The sequence below is a fragment of the Mustela putorius genome, unplaced genomic scaffold (assembly GCF_011764305.1).
Source record: "Mustela putorius furo isolate JIRA1106 unplaced genomic scaffold, ASM1176430v1.1 tig00003834_pilon_pilon_pilon, whole genome shotgun sequence".
Taxonomy (NCBI): Eukaryota; Metazoa; Chordata; class Mammalia; order Carnivora; family Mustelidae; genus Mustela; species Mustela putorius.
Window position 1 is genome coordinate 8,068,958 of NW_025421987.1, and position 14,735 is coordinate 8,083,692.

The 14,735-nt window shown below is 36.4% G+C and overlaps 1 protein-coding gene across 21 annotated transcripts in view; it reads left to right on the top strand.

Moving 5' to 3' along the window:
- ROBO2 (roundabout guidance receptor 2) overlaps nt 1-14,735 on the top strand; it is a 1,685,112-nt gene that overhangs the window by 369,168 nt on the left and 1,301,209 nt on the right. For 3 of the 21 annotated variants that reach the window (XM_045088211.1, XM_045088212.1, XM_045088213.1), the window contains exon 1: nt 5,369-5,886. The exons of 1 other annotated variant lie outside the window; for it this stretch is intronic. In XM_045088211.1, coding sequence (XP_044944146.1) covers nt 5,757-5,886 — 130 coding nt within the window. In that variant the 5' untranslated portion in view covers nt 5,369-5,756. Of the gene's footprint in view, nt 1-5,368; nt 5,887-14,735 lie in introns of those variants that run through there. 17 more of the 21 variants (XM_045088217.1, XM_045088215.1, XM_045088229.1 and 14 more) reach the window with 13 other exon arrangements.

The window sequence follows — 14,735 nt, forward strand, 5'->3', positions numbered from 1 at the left end:
CCCTTCTTTAGCCTGTGGAATGATCTGAATTTACAGTAGAAGATAGAGAAGTACTGTATTATATAAAATACCTCATTGTTTCTATTTAAGGAAAACATAACATGACATTGAAACATTCATATGTGCATTTTGACTTGCATAGTCAAAAGAGAATGCTCAAGAATTAAAGAGTAATACCAAAGTAATTAATGACAACCATGTATGTATGTAGGCATATATTAATGAACTTAGCTCTGGACCTTCAAGTTATCATGTTAATGCTATGGCTAATTTATTAGTTTCTCCTGGATTAAATTTCCACTAAAATTTTGTTCTGCTGGATTATTAATGGAGCATATAAATATATTAATAATAGTACAACCTACAGTTAGTAGAGAATAATCACTACTATCATTTTAGGAGAGAAAGTAGTTGGAGAACCAGACAGCTAAGTTTGCCTCCATGACGTTCTCTGGTGGTTGAGTAACAAGGGAACACCAAGAATTTCCAGTGCAAGAGTGATTTTTACTGATCTACACATGTATCACTGAGCCCCTTCCAGCGCTCCAGTCAAGAAAATCTGCCGCTTCTTTGTCCTGATGTAAGGTGTTCAGGGAGATGAGTGATTCATTTGTAAATGAATTATAGTAGGATAAATGGGAGGCTTCCTTTGAAACATAAGAATATGAATAGGACATTTTTTGTTAGTGTTGAGAGAATGCTCTGGTAATGAGTGTTCTGTGATTATCTTGCAGCCCATCAAATAGATCATTTGTTCTGGTCATACTTAAGTGAAACAACGGCTAGAGGAATCATCTAATGGTCAGACAAACTGAAGATACCTCAGAGTTTCTCAGCGTTGGCACCACTGATATTTTGGCCAAGTTTTTCTTTGTTGTGGGTACTATCCTCGTCATAAGATGTTTGGCAGCACCACTGGCCTCCAACCACTGTATATGCTAGTAGCATCCACACCTCATTATGACAACCAAAGAATGTCTCAGAACATTGCCAGGTGTCCCCTAGGGTGAGGGCAATTATATTGTCCCTGATTAAGAACCACCTATTTATCTAATGACCAAAGTTACAGGATTTTCAGAGAAGGAATTGGCTGAGTCTGTAACTGCATGTGATGAAGTGAGTGTAATTTATGAGATTAAAAAAATATATCGATATAAAAATAAACTAATGTTTTTCAAATGCTTAGTAACATTTTTTGGTTGTACACTCATTAGGAGGTATTTTATCTTGTATATTTTCAATTACTAAAAGCATAGCGGAATAGCTCACTTTACACCATTGTTACCTAGTATTAGAGATTAGTGAGATTTCTTGTTAAGAAAGTAAATAAAAGGGGCGCCTGGGTGGCTCAGTGGGTTAAAGCCTCTGCCTTCAACTCAGGTCATGATCCCAGGGTCCCCGCTTCGGGCTCTCTGCTCAGCGGGGAGCCTGCTTCCTTCTCTCTCTGCTTGCCTCTCTGCCTACTTGTGATCTCTCTCTGTCAAATAAATAAAATATTAAAAAAAAGAAAGTAAATAAAGATAAAATTGTATTTAGTGCACATAAATAGTAAGATGTTAGGGAGTGTCATTAGAATAGAATAAATAGTGGCATTAGAATAAAAATGAGTTTAACTGCTACGGTATCTAAATATTGCTTAATGATGTCAAAGTTGGAGCAGATATTAACAGGTCAGGCAAAACTGAATTTATAAAAACATATATAAAGAAGAGAGATGAAACACTGGGCCAATGTTCATTCCTTCTTGTATATATTTTGTCACCAAATTCTTAAAGATATAAACATCTTGATGATAGAGTCTTATTAAGCTTTGTCTTATTAATCTTAAAATACCTAGCATTTTCTATGGCTCAAAATATGTAATTATTAAATAACTGTTGAATTAATTATCTCTTCCTATTTATTTACACTGTTTTAGTTTCACTTGCAAATACATCTTGCTTGAAGTTGTGCTGTCTTTCCACATAGTTTTGTTTTGTTTTTTGCTTCTAATTTCATTCTTCACTATACTACAGACAAATTTTTTTTTTTTTTTGAAAACTCATTTGGATCATATAAGTTCCTTGATTTAAACTCATAGTTGACTTCGTATCACTAAGAAAAATCCTAAGACCTTTGGCGGTAAGCATATTTAAAATTTTAATCTAGCCCCAGCCTACCATTGCTACCTCATCTCCCACTGCTTACCATGTGCTCAGATACTCAGCCATGCTGTCCTTCTTGAAGTTCTTAGAAGGAGTCAGGCTTCCTTGCATCTTTGTCACTATGTTCATGCAATTTCCTCAACCTGGATTATTCTCTGCCGCTTGCCTGATTTGACCTATTCTTGAGATAGATATATCCATCGCTTGATTCTTAGTCAAAAGATCGGCTTTTCTGCATGAAGTGTCCTAGCTGAACCAAGTCTTTCACTATACTTTGTTTTCATATGTACTACCTTTCAGTACTTCTCTTCTGCAGTTTTTTATTTAAAAAATAAAATTTTTTATGACCTACACTAAAATGTTATTATGTTGTATCATAACTGTCCATAAGTCAGGTCTGGCTGGGGTGTAATCTTTCCTTGTGTTTTACTTTGAGAACATGCAGGTAGTGAAAAAGTTTTCCAATTGTCTCTTAGGGGGCCTTCTCTGGTACCTTCATAGCCCTAGACCTCCTTGAAGCTGCCAACAACCTATGGAAGATTCCATGTTGCCCATACCATAAGACCCTCCCTCCTCTGTCCCACCAACCTCTTACTTTCCAGCCCCACTGGAGTACTTACGGTTTTCTCAGACCCATGCACAAGACTCTGGAAAACAGAAGTGGAATGACAAAATCTAAGGCCATACACGGTTCAAATCCTGGCTCTGTTATTAACTCAACATGTGATATTGAAGAAGTAATCGTCTGTAAAGTATGAATAATAATGGATTAATCTCATGAGGTTGTTGTGGAAATAATATAACTAAAATACGTAAAGCAGTTAATTAGAGCCTGGCACATACTGAGTGTGCCATCACTATTCACTATTCTTTTATATAAAGATGTTATTTAAGAGCAAGCTGAGCTCAGAAGTGTTAAGAGAACAATTTGGTTGAGAGAGAGCATAGGACAGTGATTTACAGAGGCTCAGAGCTGAGCCATTTAAGTTCACAACAGCTCTATGACCTTTGATAAGTGACTTAACACTGTGCCTCAGTTTCTTAAGATACTAAAAGGAAGATCACTCCTATGATCACTGGGTTTTTGTAAGGATTAAATGACATATCACATGTAAAATACTTAGAATTGGTAATAAGTTCGCTAATTTATTGTTACTAAGAAGGTAGCTGGAAAGGCATTTCTGTACTCATACCTATTCCGAAATTGGTCTCCACTGCCGTTCCACTCAATATTTCTGTTGCTTTGTTGCTTTGAACTCTACCCGTGATTCATTCTCTTTGGTGTTCCCACTTATTTAAAGTTTCCCCGCATCTCTTCTGGTAGCTAAAAAGCTTGAGTAGCACTTCACATTTAGTCCAATGAGTTCTGGAGGAGAATGGCCTTCCTTCCATGAGCAGAGATTTGCTTCCTCTAATTCCAGCTCAGTTTCCCCACCACACAAAGCCGTGGGCTGGTGTTTACTGGGGTCACCAACAAGGAAGCAAACCTTGAAAATCTAAAATTTCCTTAGAGTCAACCTGGCCAACTGTATCCCCTGTCGAAGAAGGAGTGCGTTTCCTATTAACTCCAATCTGTCCCAGGCCCTTTAGAAATGTTTGACATCCCTATCAACATCCTTTCAACATGTTTAAAGCAACTTAACATTCTCTTGTTCCACCTAAAATCCAGGTGATTAAACAAGAAGAAAAAGAAAAAAACAAAACAGAACTCCCTAATTATGAAAAGTTGTGTTCTTTCTTTTGGGCTGAATGGAACCAGCAGACAGTAAATAAGTTTAGTTCTAGAATCTTCCTCAGAAAGTGATGGTGCGGAAGTTGGCCAATTCATTTTACCACTTCTGTTTACATGCATTCTGCTGAAGGGAGAGGGAAAGTTGAGGTAAAAAAGATGAAGAATGACAGGTAAAGAGAAAATAGAATTCTGAGTTAAATTTGGGCTTTCTACTAGAAAGCATACAGAGACATAGAATTTTAAATTTACTATTTATAAAATAAGTCTGATATGAACTTCTGTCTTCCCTCAAAAGTTTTCAAATGACAAGTTGAATACAAGTTGATTATTATTTCTAAACTAGGGATAACCTGGGAATTTGTTTTGTGCATGCCATACTACATTTGACAAATATTGCTTCCTTTATATGAAAACAAATCTTAATAACTGTATTTTCAAATTGAATGTAGTACATCTCAAAAAGATAAATTCTTCTTTTAAAAGGACTTCTTCCCATAATAGGACTTGAAAAGGGCAATTTATCCCGTTTTGAAAGTGGTAACATCATAAATTGGCGGTTATCATAATATAGCAATTGATTACTTTAAAGTACAGAAATGCATAATTCATGCCTTGTGGCCCACTGATTAAAAGAATAAGTGACTGTATAGATAATACAAAGATGTAGACAGATTTCAAATATTGCCCAGAATGTTTCGATCATGCTCATTCACTTCAGGCAACAGAGACTGAAATCACGTTTATCTGATTTGCCTTCACCTCCCTCCTCTTCGTCCGGGAGCAGAGTCATGTGCCTGGATGTTAATTAGAACCACACCTTGCGATCAGTGATGCTTTCATAAATATAATTAAAAAAAGACGGAGAGACTGAGAGGGCTTTTTGTATTTCCATGGTGATGTACACAAACAAGTAAAAAATGTGCTCCCCTGAATGTGTGATTAGCACAGCCCCGATCGAGCCTGTGTGGGTTTTTCCAAAAGTTTGCTGATAGCATTCACAGTGGGTTCATGCAGGTGACCCACAGAAATGCCCAAACAAACCGACTGGAATCCAAAAGAGAACTGCAACTACTGACAACTTGCCCTGCCTGTTTTACTGTAGGAGGTAAAAATCAGACACTTGCTGTTGTTCCTCTAATAAATATTTCAGACCCTTTGATGAGTAATTAGTGCAGACGCAATCCCCTTCTAATGGCACAAGGTGAAGGAAAGGAAAAATAAAATACGTTTTAAGTTCTGCGTCTTTTCCCATTACACCGCTGGAATCCGCGTCTATCCACACAATAGATTAACTACCCTCTGTGCATACTGTATTTTGCTCAGCCCTTAATATTCCGAAGCAGGGCTGAGCAGTCGTTATCTGTGGCGGTTCCTGGATGATTTTCAAGCCCAGCACTACCCACCCGAGTGGCAGTGACACCGGCTTTCACTGAAGCCTTATTACTCTTAAAAGAGCAATTTGGTTGGTCGCACGGCTATTAGGATCACACAGCAGCCTGAAGGCTGTCAGTACAACAGCTTCTCATCTTTTTCACACAATCCTGACATCTTTTCTCTTTTCTGCCGGACACAGACATGACTGTTTTTATCATTTTCCATCAAGCTCACCCAAAACTCTGAGGAATCTATTCCCACTGAAAGCAAAGGGAAGATCAGAAATTATTTTCGAGCTCCTGGAGCTGGAGCAGAGCTGACTGCGTGCTGAGAGGAGCCGGATCCGTGAGAAATGTAGCTTGGCTCAGGGCTACATCAGGGAGCTGCGACTTCAGCTGTGAGAGATGGCAAAACAACACCTACCTCAGGTGTTTCAATGATTAGTGCTATTTTAATAACCGGGAGGGAAGAGGATGTGAGAAATTTTGTGACATTAACTTGTGGCAATGTTATCATTAGAGAAAGTGAGGAAATTGACTAGACTTGAACTTTTCTTCGTTTTGATGCTCTTTTTCTCTGGACCCACTCTGAGCAAGCTGACTCGAACCCCCTGGAAAGGAAAACCTTGGAAAGGAGGTAAGTGATGAAAGTTTTGCGTTAAGGATCTAAATGGAGTTAGCAGGGCTGATCAATGGCAACTTGAGGACAGCTAAAGGTAGAGCAGCTGCATCTGCTGGAAATCGGATTTTTATTTTAGGAAAGACGATCTGTGCTGTAGGTGGCGAGGAAGAAGAGTTCTTTCTGTGTTATGGATATAAATATATGTTTTTTTGCGACTTTTGGCTTTCGGGGCTATCGAGGCATGGCGAGGATTGTTTCCAGCAGGGAGGATATAGGGCCAGACGCGTGGTACTCTAGTGCAAGCATATGGGTGGTATCCGCAGGAAGCTGCATTATTTTTAAAAAAAGAAATGGGTCCTGAATATGTTAGATGCCTGAATTGTTTGGCAGATTTTGTGAACCGGTCAGAGGGCTGCCCGAGGAAGGGGCATGTGATGAAACACAGCGCCACCGACACTAATTTGCTGGCCGTCTCGATCAGTGTTGATGTGATAATAAAGATAAATTGCATTCACTTTATTGAAAAAAAAAATCTGCTGAACAAGAACAAGGCTTTCGGTACTTTGGAGACTGGAAATCCATTTTCTTCTGCTGTCGAGAAATTCAGATGAGATGAGGGAGAATTTATGGTACTTTGACCCTGCCTTTTTGTAAAGTTCAGATGATTCTGCTTTTCCTGAATGAATGCCGTTTGTTTATACTGAACACAAGTTTCCAGCGTATCTGTTCTATGAATGCTCTGAGCCAAACGATGCTGCAGAAATAGCCCCTAAGAGACTTTCCGAACTCTGTTTGCATGTTTGGGGGAAAATCCTGATGGGAGATGTCGGAGGATTTTGCTTTGCAGGAGCATTTCTTTTCACCTAACATTTTTCTCTCAGCTCCGGAAACGTTTTCTGGGTTTCCCCACCTCTGCTGTACTGTCAATGGTATGATGTGAGGTTAAGGAGAAGCATGAACATTAACAAGAAGTTTTAATAATTCATCACAACATCTCAGCAGGATTTTCTAAATACAGGAGCCCCTTCAGTTTGATCTTCCTGTTCCTCCTTTTGTTGCATTAAAGATATTACAAATCTTCTACCTCTAGTACCTTCAAGGGAAAAGTTCCAACAGGCACTTAGCTTAGATGGTTGGTGCAGATGTACTCCTGAGGAGTGGAGCTGCAAATTATCTTTGGGCATTGTAAATTATATCACCACATTACTGTATTTCCTCGTGTTATCAGTGTGTGTGTGTGTGTGTGTGTGTGTAGGGGGTGAGGAGTTCTTGCAAACTGCAAGCTGTTATTTATGTTAGCCTACATGGCAGCTTTTTGGTGGCTTGGGATCTAGAGATGTATGGTGTGTTATCCACTCTAGGGGATGTCAAAAGTGTTAACTTGTATTTCCTATCTAAGTTTTTCAAAGACAGTCTGCACCTCCAGCATGTAAAAGTGCTACCATTTCCTGTGATAAACTTTAGCTGTCGACTTTGGAGCTCTAGCTACCCAGGGAGAAAGTTAGATCCATGTAAGGCTTGGGAAAAATTGTTAACCTAGTCAGAAAGGTTTATTTCAAAATATTTGCATGTGTTCCTAAGCATTTATTCATTCCACACAGCTTTAAATACAGATGCATTGGATTGCATTTGTAAATCAGGTCTGAAATGTTTCGTCTTTGAACATATGACTACTTTTTCCAATGTGCTCTAACTAGCTCAGCTAGAAATTTGCTAGCTCTGCTGTATGATGATGATATGACTCAGTCAAGTTCAGGAATAGGCAATCATAGCAACATATTTCATTTATCATTAAAAGGGTTTGTATATTTTAGAAAGGTCGGGCCAGTCACTAGAAAACTTTAACTAAAAGTGCTGACCATTCTTTAAAATTATTTTCTTTTCAGTGTCTCTTTTGTCATGGTAGATGCATTGCATAAATATTTTCCACACTTTCTGAGTTCCTGCACAGTAGTTTTACCTTGATACACATATGTACATGCTGTAAATATTTATTTATTCATGAGCTTGGTATTGATGGCTGTGTGTTATCTTTTGATGGGTTGTAAAATTCTGTTACTTTTCCCTTGGCATATTATGAAGTCCTCTGAAACAGATTTTTACAATTTTTCAGCATTATTTTCCTTTTCAGGAAGTAGGGGCCATTATTATTTTGTAGAATAGCTACCAGAAGTCTACGTATTTCTGGAGTAGGCTGAAGGCGGGAAATGAGGGTTCTTAAATGAAACACTATGGCCAGAGGCAAAAAGGATCAAAGTGCAAAACACATTTAAATTTTGAAGAAGGTGGTTTTAACTACTTTTTAAAAAATTGCTTCATATCAATGATTGATAGAAGCATCTCTGCTTTAGAGAAAGATCTTTAAAACTGATGCTCTTTTTTCAAAAATCCTGGAAAAAGTAATAATAACAAAACAACAGAGTTTTCTTCTGAAATTTTTTTTTTTTAACTCACATTGGCTATGTGCATTTGTCTTAATCTGATTGAGCAGCTGTCCACCTCCATATGGCAACCTGCCCACGCTGACAATTTCCATTTTTGTTGTATTAGCAGGAACCACCAACCTGAGAGAGGGGGTTACTGGGGCAGGACCAGGGAGTAGTAGCTTCACAGATCAGTGGGGAGCTGTGGCCTGTGAGGGCTGGTACAGACAGCATGGGGCTGGGCAGCTTCAAACAGGTATCTCTAAGCTGACTTGTAGAACATTTGGAAAAAATGCCGATGGTTGTTGGCTGCCAAGGGATTTTTAAGCTCATCAATGAACATGAATCTCAAATATAGGTTAATAGGCCAGCAAGTTTTCCCTGAGGCACATGCTTTTCTATTTAATCACAATATATGAACTCCTTGAGGGAAGGCAGGTGTCTCATCTGATTAGTTCAGAGCATCGCATATGTGATCATAAGTTTGCATTCATGATAAACTAACCAGAAATCCTGACTACAGTGCTGACATCATCCTCATTAGGATTAAAAGACCTAATTATTTTGCATTCAATTACTCTCACTGAGAAGACATCTAAAAGATGTAAAGAGTTCCATTCCAATGACTGTAACTTTACAGAGAAGTTCACATTGTAGAGAGTCAATATATGTAACAAAAAGAATTTTTAAAAATTCTCTCTCTCTCTCTCTCTCATAATTTCTGCTACTGGAATTTAGAATTTAAGCCACGTTTTAACACTTACAGTTACTATTGAAGGGGGAAATTAGGAGGTAAATAAGTGTAAATAGGAAAATAGGTGCAAAAGGTATAAATAGGTAAAGCCAGACCCAAGGTAAGTCAAAACATTAAACACCTGGTGGAAAGCAAACACTGACCAATCAGAACAGCCCTTATCAAAGGAAGGGGAGGGGCCAATTTTGCTTGCACTTAATGCCCCATCCACTTTTCCACTTGACCTTGACTCCATCTGAGTGTTGAGTTCATTCAAGCTTCTCAGCTATGACCTAAGAATTAAACTATGGCAATAGAGCACAAAACTTTTGATGATTCAAAAGATTCTTTCACAAATCGCTCATACTTGCTTCCACTTAAAATTTTGTCAGTCAGTTGCCTGTGTCTGTCTTTACTAAACAAAGAAAACCACTCTAGCAGTTATGACCCCCCCTCTCTAGGAAGGGTTAGAATGTATGATAAGCATATACTATAGCATTATTTCAACTCATGGTACGGTGAAGATTGATATGGGGGATATTTTGAATGCCATTTTAGATTTTCTTGTAATTATTTGCACAATCCTGCATAATATATTGGCAATTATTTAGGGATTTGGGGCAATGTTTTGAAGGTTTTTGACCTCAAAAGTGTGTTGTTGTTGTTGTTGTTGTTTTAAATCTTAACCATGTGCTGCTGTCTACTACCTACAAGACCATTTTTATGATATTGATTCTGACATCTTTCTCAGTTATATGAGCTGGTAAGAAAACCGGCTTTGTTTGAGCAAACAACCTCAATACCTTATGTACTAAATAAAAGTTTTCATTTATAAAATTTGCATACTGATGGTTTACTCTTTCACAAACACCAGAATAGACTTCCTGGTTTGAAGAAACAAACAGATCATTTAGTCTTTGAAGTTTTTCCTGGAATGCCCCTTTGCCACTACAGTAGCTCTGACTGCCAGATCAAAGACCCCTCAACTACATACCAAAAATAATATTCCATCTTTTAAATGACTAAGGCATTTAATTTAGATCAGAGGACAGTTTCAGTTTTTACAATACTTTATTGTTGTACGTCTTTATGTTTTATTTACCACTTTATAAGTTATTTGAAGAGAAATTTTGTCTTTGCTTCAATTAGCAGGCAGTCCTACATGTAATAAATGCCCAGTAATTTGATGAATGAGCAGAGTATATGAGATATTAGACTGGTAATAAAATATCCTATGACTATAGTGTTAATTACACATTTCTTACTTCTCACTATATCTTACCTCTCTAATGTTGGGAAATCATTATTATCACTACCCTTTTACTACATCATTTAAATTTCAGTTTTAATTTTAGAAAAATATGAATGTATTTATAGTATTATAAAGCTTGGAAAATTCTGGCAGACTGACGTAGAAAGTAGTGCAGTAAGGAAAAAAGAAAGCAACGTTGTTGTTCAAAAGTAATTTATAATGTGAGACTGAATCTGGAAACCGAATTATATGAATATTCATGGAAAATGTAGAGTGTTTTTTGCACTGTGTATAATCACCACTTCTGTTTTTCATTTGTTTAAATTATTTAATCTCCATCTGTATGCAATAAATAGATTTAATACCTTATCTTTCCTACAACTGAAGAGTAAATTCCAAAGCCAAGTCTGAAGTGAGTATTTTTTTTTTCTACATGTTCAAAAAATTATCAGAGTATTTTTTAGATATAGAAATTAAGGAGGAGTGTGCTTAACAACTTGATGAAGATTTGTTGTAAAATTTGCTCTTGTTCTCTGGCTGGTATTAAGAGTAATGGGAGAAATCATGTGCCACTTGATGGGAGGTAGTGACGAGGACACTAACATGTCATCATGTTATGAGACTCTCGCCCCCTATGCACAACCTCAACCAAACAAGGAAGAAATATCTGAAAAACCCAAATCGAAAGACATTCTAAAAAATGACTCATCTGTAAAGTTCTGAATTACCAAATCAATGTCATGAAAGTCAAGGAAAAACAGGATATATAGCATTTGATAAATTCAGCAAAATACATGTGAGATTTTGGTAAGAAAAAAAATGGTTCCTGAGAACAGTTGACTTTTTTCACCTTACAAATTATGACTTGAATATGTTAATTCAACCACAACCACTTTTGTCTAACTTTTTCAAATTGACGATTTCACTTTTAACCTCAAAATTTTATTTTAGTTATCTGTTATTAATATAATGTGTTTTTTTGCATGTGATTAAAACACCCTAAGATTTCAGGTCATACTTCCTAAAATGCATTTTTTACTGGATGACAAACAGAAGTAAAATTGAAAAGAGTTTTTAAGTATTTTTTATATTAGAGAATAGATGAAAAAAATGCTCAGAATTTAACTGACAAATAGAATACACACTTTTTTAATCAAAAAGGGGGGAAAACTATTGCCCGGGAAGTAGGGTGCTGTTTCCTTTTGAAGAGTATGGTTTTGGAACCTATCTTTTATAAAGTCAGATTATGCCTATGAAAAACTGTGACCTGATAATAAGTGAATGCACACCATCCATCCTTATCAGTGATATATGCAAGTTCCAACATGTGTGTAACCATTAGCCCCACCGGTCTCCGCTCCAGGGAGAGGGTTCATCGGCCAGATTCCTTGAAGAAAACTTTGTTCAGGAAATCGAAGGCATATAAATATTTTTAAAGAGGATATTTAATTTTACAAATTGAGACAAGCTGACACTAATGAAATGCCTTGGCTATATTAGTGTTGGGGTTCATGAAGCCATAATAGTTAAGATCATGTCAGCACTTACATTATAAGCTACATTTTCAGAGGGTTTACAACTGAGCCATAAAATTTGGCTTCAGGATGGATCACAGCTACATGAGGCCTTGGTCAGAGAGCAGTTTCATTTTCTTAGTTTTGAAATGCAATCCTTCAACCTTCAAAGTTATTTGAATGTAAAAAAAAAAAAAAAAAGATGTAGAAGAAGAAGAAAAGAAAGTAAAATAAAGTTATGTACATAGGCTTTGTTACTTGAAAAAGAGTTAGAAGTTCAAAATATAATTCAAAGTGGTAAGAGTTTATATAAAGTGTAATTAAATTAAATATTATGTGTTTCAAATAGTGATCTTGATCAGTCATAACTGTGGATCTTTTATCTGTTAGATTGTTGTTTGATTAAGAAACCATGGTCATCAATGGTGAGTGCTGTGAAGTGTGTAAACCTGGCGATTCACAGACCTTTACCCCTGGGGCTAATAATACATTATATGTTTATAAAATAATTTTTTAAAAAAGAAAGAAACCATGGTCATCAAAACAACAGATAATTGTTCTGAAAAGAAAAGAGAAGAAGCACATTGCATCTAAAGGCCATCATGTTTTCAGAGACCAGAGCTTAGGGCCTCATCTAAAGTTGTCCTTCAGTCACTCAGCCATACCAGTCCATAGGATTACCTTTATTTAGGAGTAAAATTTAAGAAAAGTAAGTGAAGGATCACAGTTCTAGCGTTATCATGTTAAAAATCAAATCAAAATTTCAGAGTCCCTAAATGGTACCTAAAAATGATACACAACATCACAAAAGAAAGAGAACTCTTTCCTGATTCCACAAAGCCATTTATTAAGATGGTACAGCAAAGCTTAATATCACAAAAAAACACTAAAAAGCTATGATAAATACAGATTTCAACCCTCCAGGAACCTGTAATTTATGATTATAAGGATTTTTTTTTTCTTTTTTGTGGTGGGTGGATGGGGAGGAAAGGGGATTTTTTGCCCCTCTTTAATTAGCATGTCTCCAGCTAAGGTAAGTGACAGTGCTGTTAAAAACAAAACTAAAGTTGGGCTTGGTGTTATTTTAAGGGTGAGTGGGGGAGGGGTAAAATATCCAAAATTTATTCTGAAGTCATCTTCTCTTTATATCATACCCAAACCTCAGATAGGGTGAATTTGGGTAAGCCCTAGCATTCAAGCTGTTCCACAAATCACTTTCTAACTTCTGGATGATTTATACTGATTTTTATTTGTGTGTGTGTGTGTGTGTGTGTGTGTGTGTGTCTTGTATTTTCCGTTTGTGCTTTTTCTCTTTTTCTTTTTTTTTAAATGAGAAAACAGTGGCTTTCAAAGTACAAAAAAAAAAAAAATCATTCCTATTACTGTTTTTGTGATATCTTACAGTATCTTTAGCCATTTAATCGCTGTGACAGTTCACCTTAAAATATAAATTTTAAATATCTATTTGGGAACTTGGTCTGTGGAGAGGCATGGTGAGTGACATGTTCTAGGATTAAGAAGGGAAGAGCCCCGGTACTTGATAAAAAGGAGAAAATAATTGTGAGCCCGTTTGTTTTTAGGCTACATGTGGTTTATACTTAACAGATTCATTTTGAAATCTAGTACAACTTGCTGATCAAAAAAAAAAACTTATACATCATATTAATCCTACAGTGTATGCTTTATATTCCATTTTATAATGGAGCTCTTTGGTAGAAATAATACTATTATTAGCCAATAATAGTATGCAGACACAATAAGAAAAATTATGTATACATTGATGAATAATGTTTATCTGAATGGTTACATTTTGAATTCTGTCTCTGTACAAAATGCTAAATTAGTAAGTTTATATTCTCACATAAAGAAAATATTTCCCTGGTATTATTATTCAGGAAAATACAAAGATTTAATGAATAAATTCAATACTGACAATTTATAGCTTTTGATATGTTGCCAGAATAAGTATAGAAATTCATTCCTTCTGTCAATTTATGAAGAGTTCACCACATAGACTATTAGGATAGACCCTACATATGCTTAGTAGAATCCCTTTCATATCAGTGTCAAAAGCTCTGTCATCAGAGAAGCCGTTATCATGCTGGGCAAAGTCCAAGATTATGTTCTGGAGACAGGGGCACATCATGAAATCTCTAATGTAATAGCTGGCAGCTAATAAAGAATTTATTTTAGGGCAATTCAGAATGTAACTGAAGTGCCTTCCAGAATCCATGGGGGCCTGAGAATTGCTTCTGGCTAACTAGTATGGATTTTCATTTATCTAACAGAATGTCCCACTCCTGTTTGGGGACTACATGGACCAGTTGTAGAGACACATGCAGGGATTTAGGGCTGAGGTTGTTGATTACCAAGTGTGATGAGTTAAACTTGACTCACTGTTAGAGAACTGTGCTGATCGTGCATTTCCATTCAAGGTCCCCCTGCAAAATGTTAGGTAACTTGTACATTCAAAGTGGAACAGTATGCATTGTACTATTAGCAAAATGTATGTCCATCAACTATACCCTCATACTATGCTTACCCATATGTAGGACACCTGAAATGTATACCTTCATTCAAATATTTATTGGATGCTCCTAAGTAAAACTTATAATTTTAATGAACACAGAGGATAAGCATAAGATATGTTTGGAAAAATAACAAGTATAATACATGCATTATAAATTATGTGTCTCATTTTTTAAGGGCTTTGAATAGGGAAATAGAAAAGGGAAAGATATTTTAAATGATAACCACAATAAGGAAGACAAGGAAATATAGAGTTGATGCTCCATATAGCTAAGTTAGTTTCTTTCCTTTTTTTTTTTTTTCTTTTTTACTTTAGCACATACTTTGTACTAGGCTCTGTATTATGTAATATCTTTGAATTCTGTAACTTAGTGCCTACATCTCCCCTTTCCAAAAGGTATCATTATTTATCA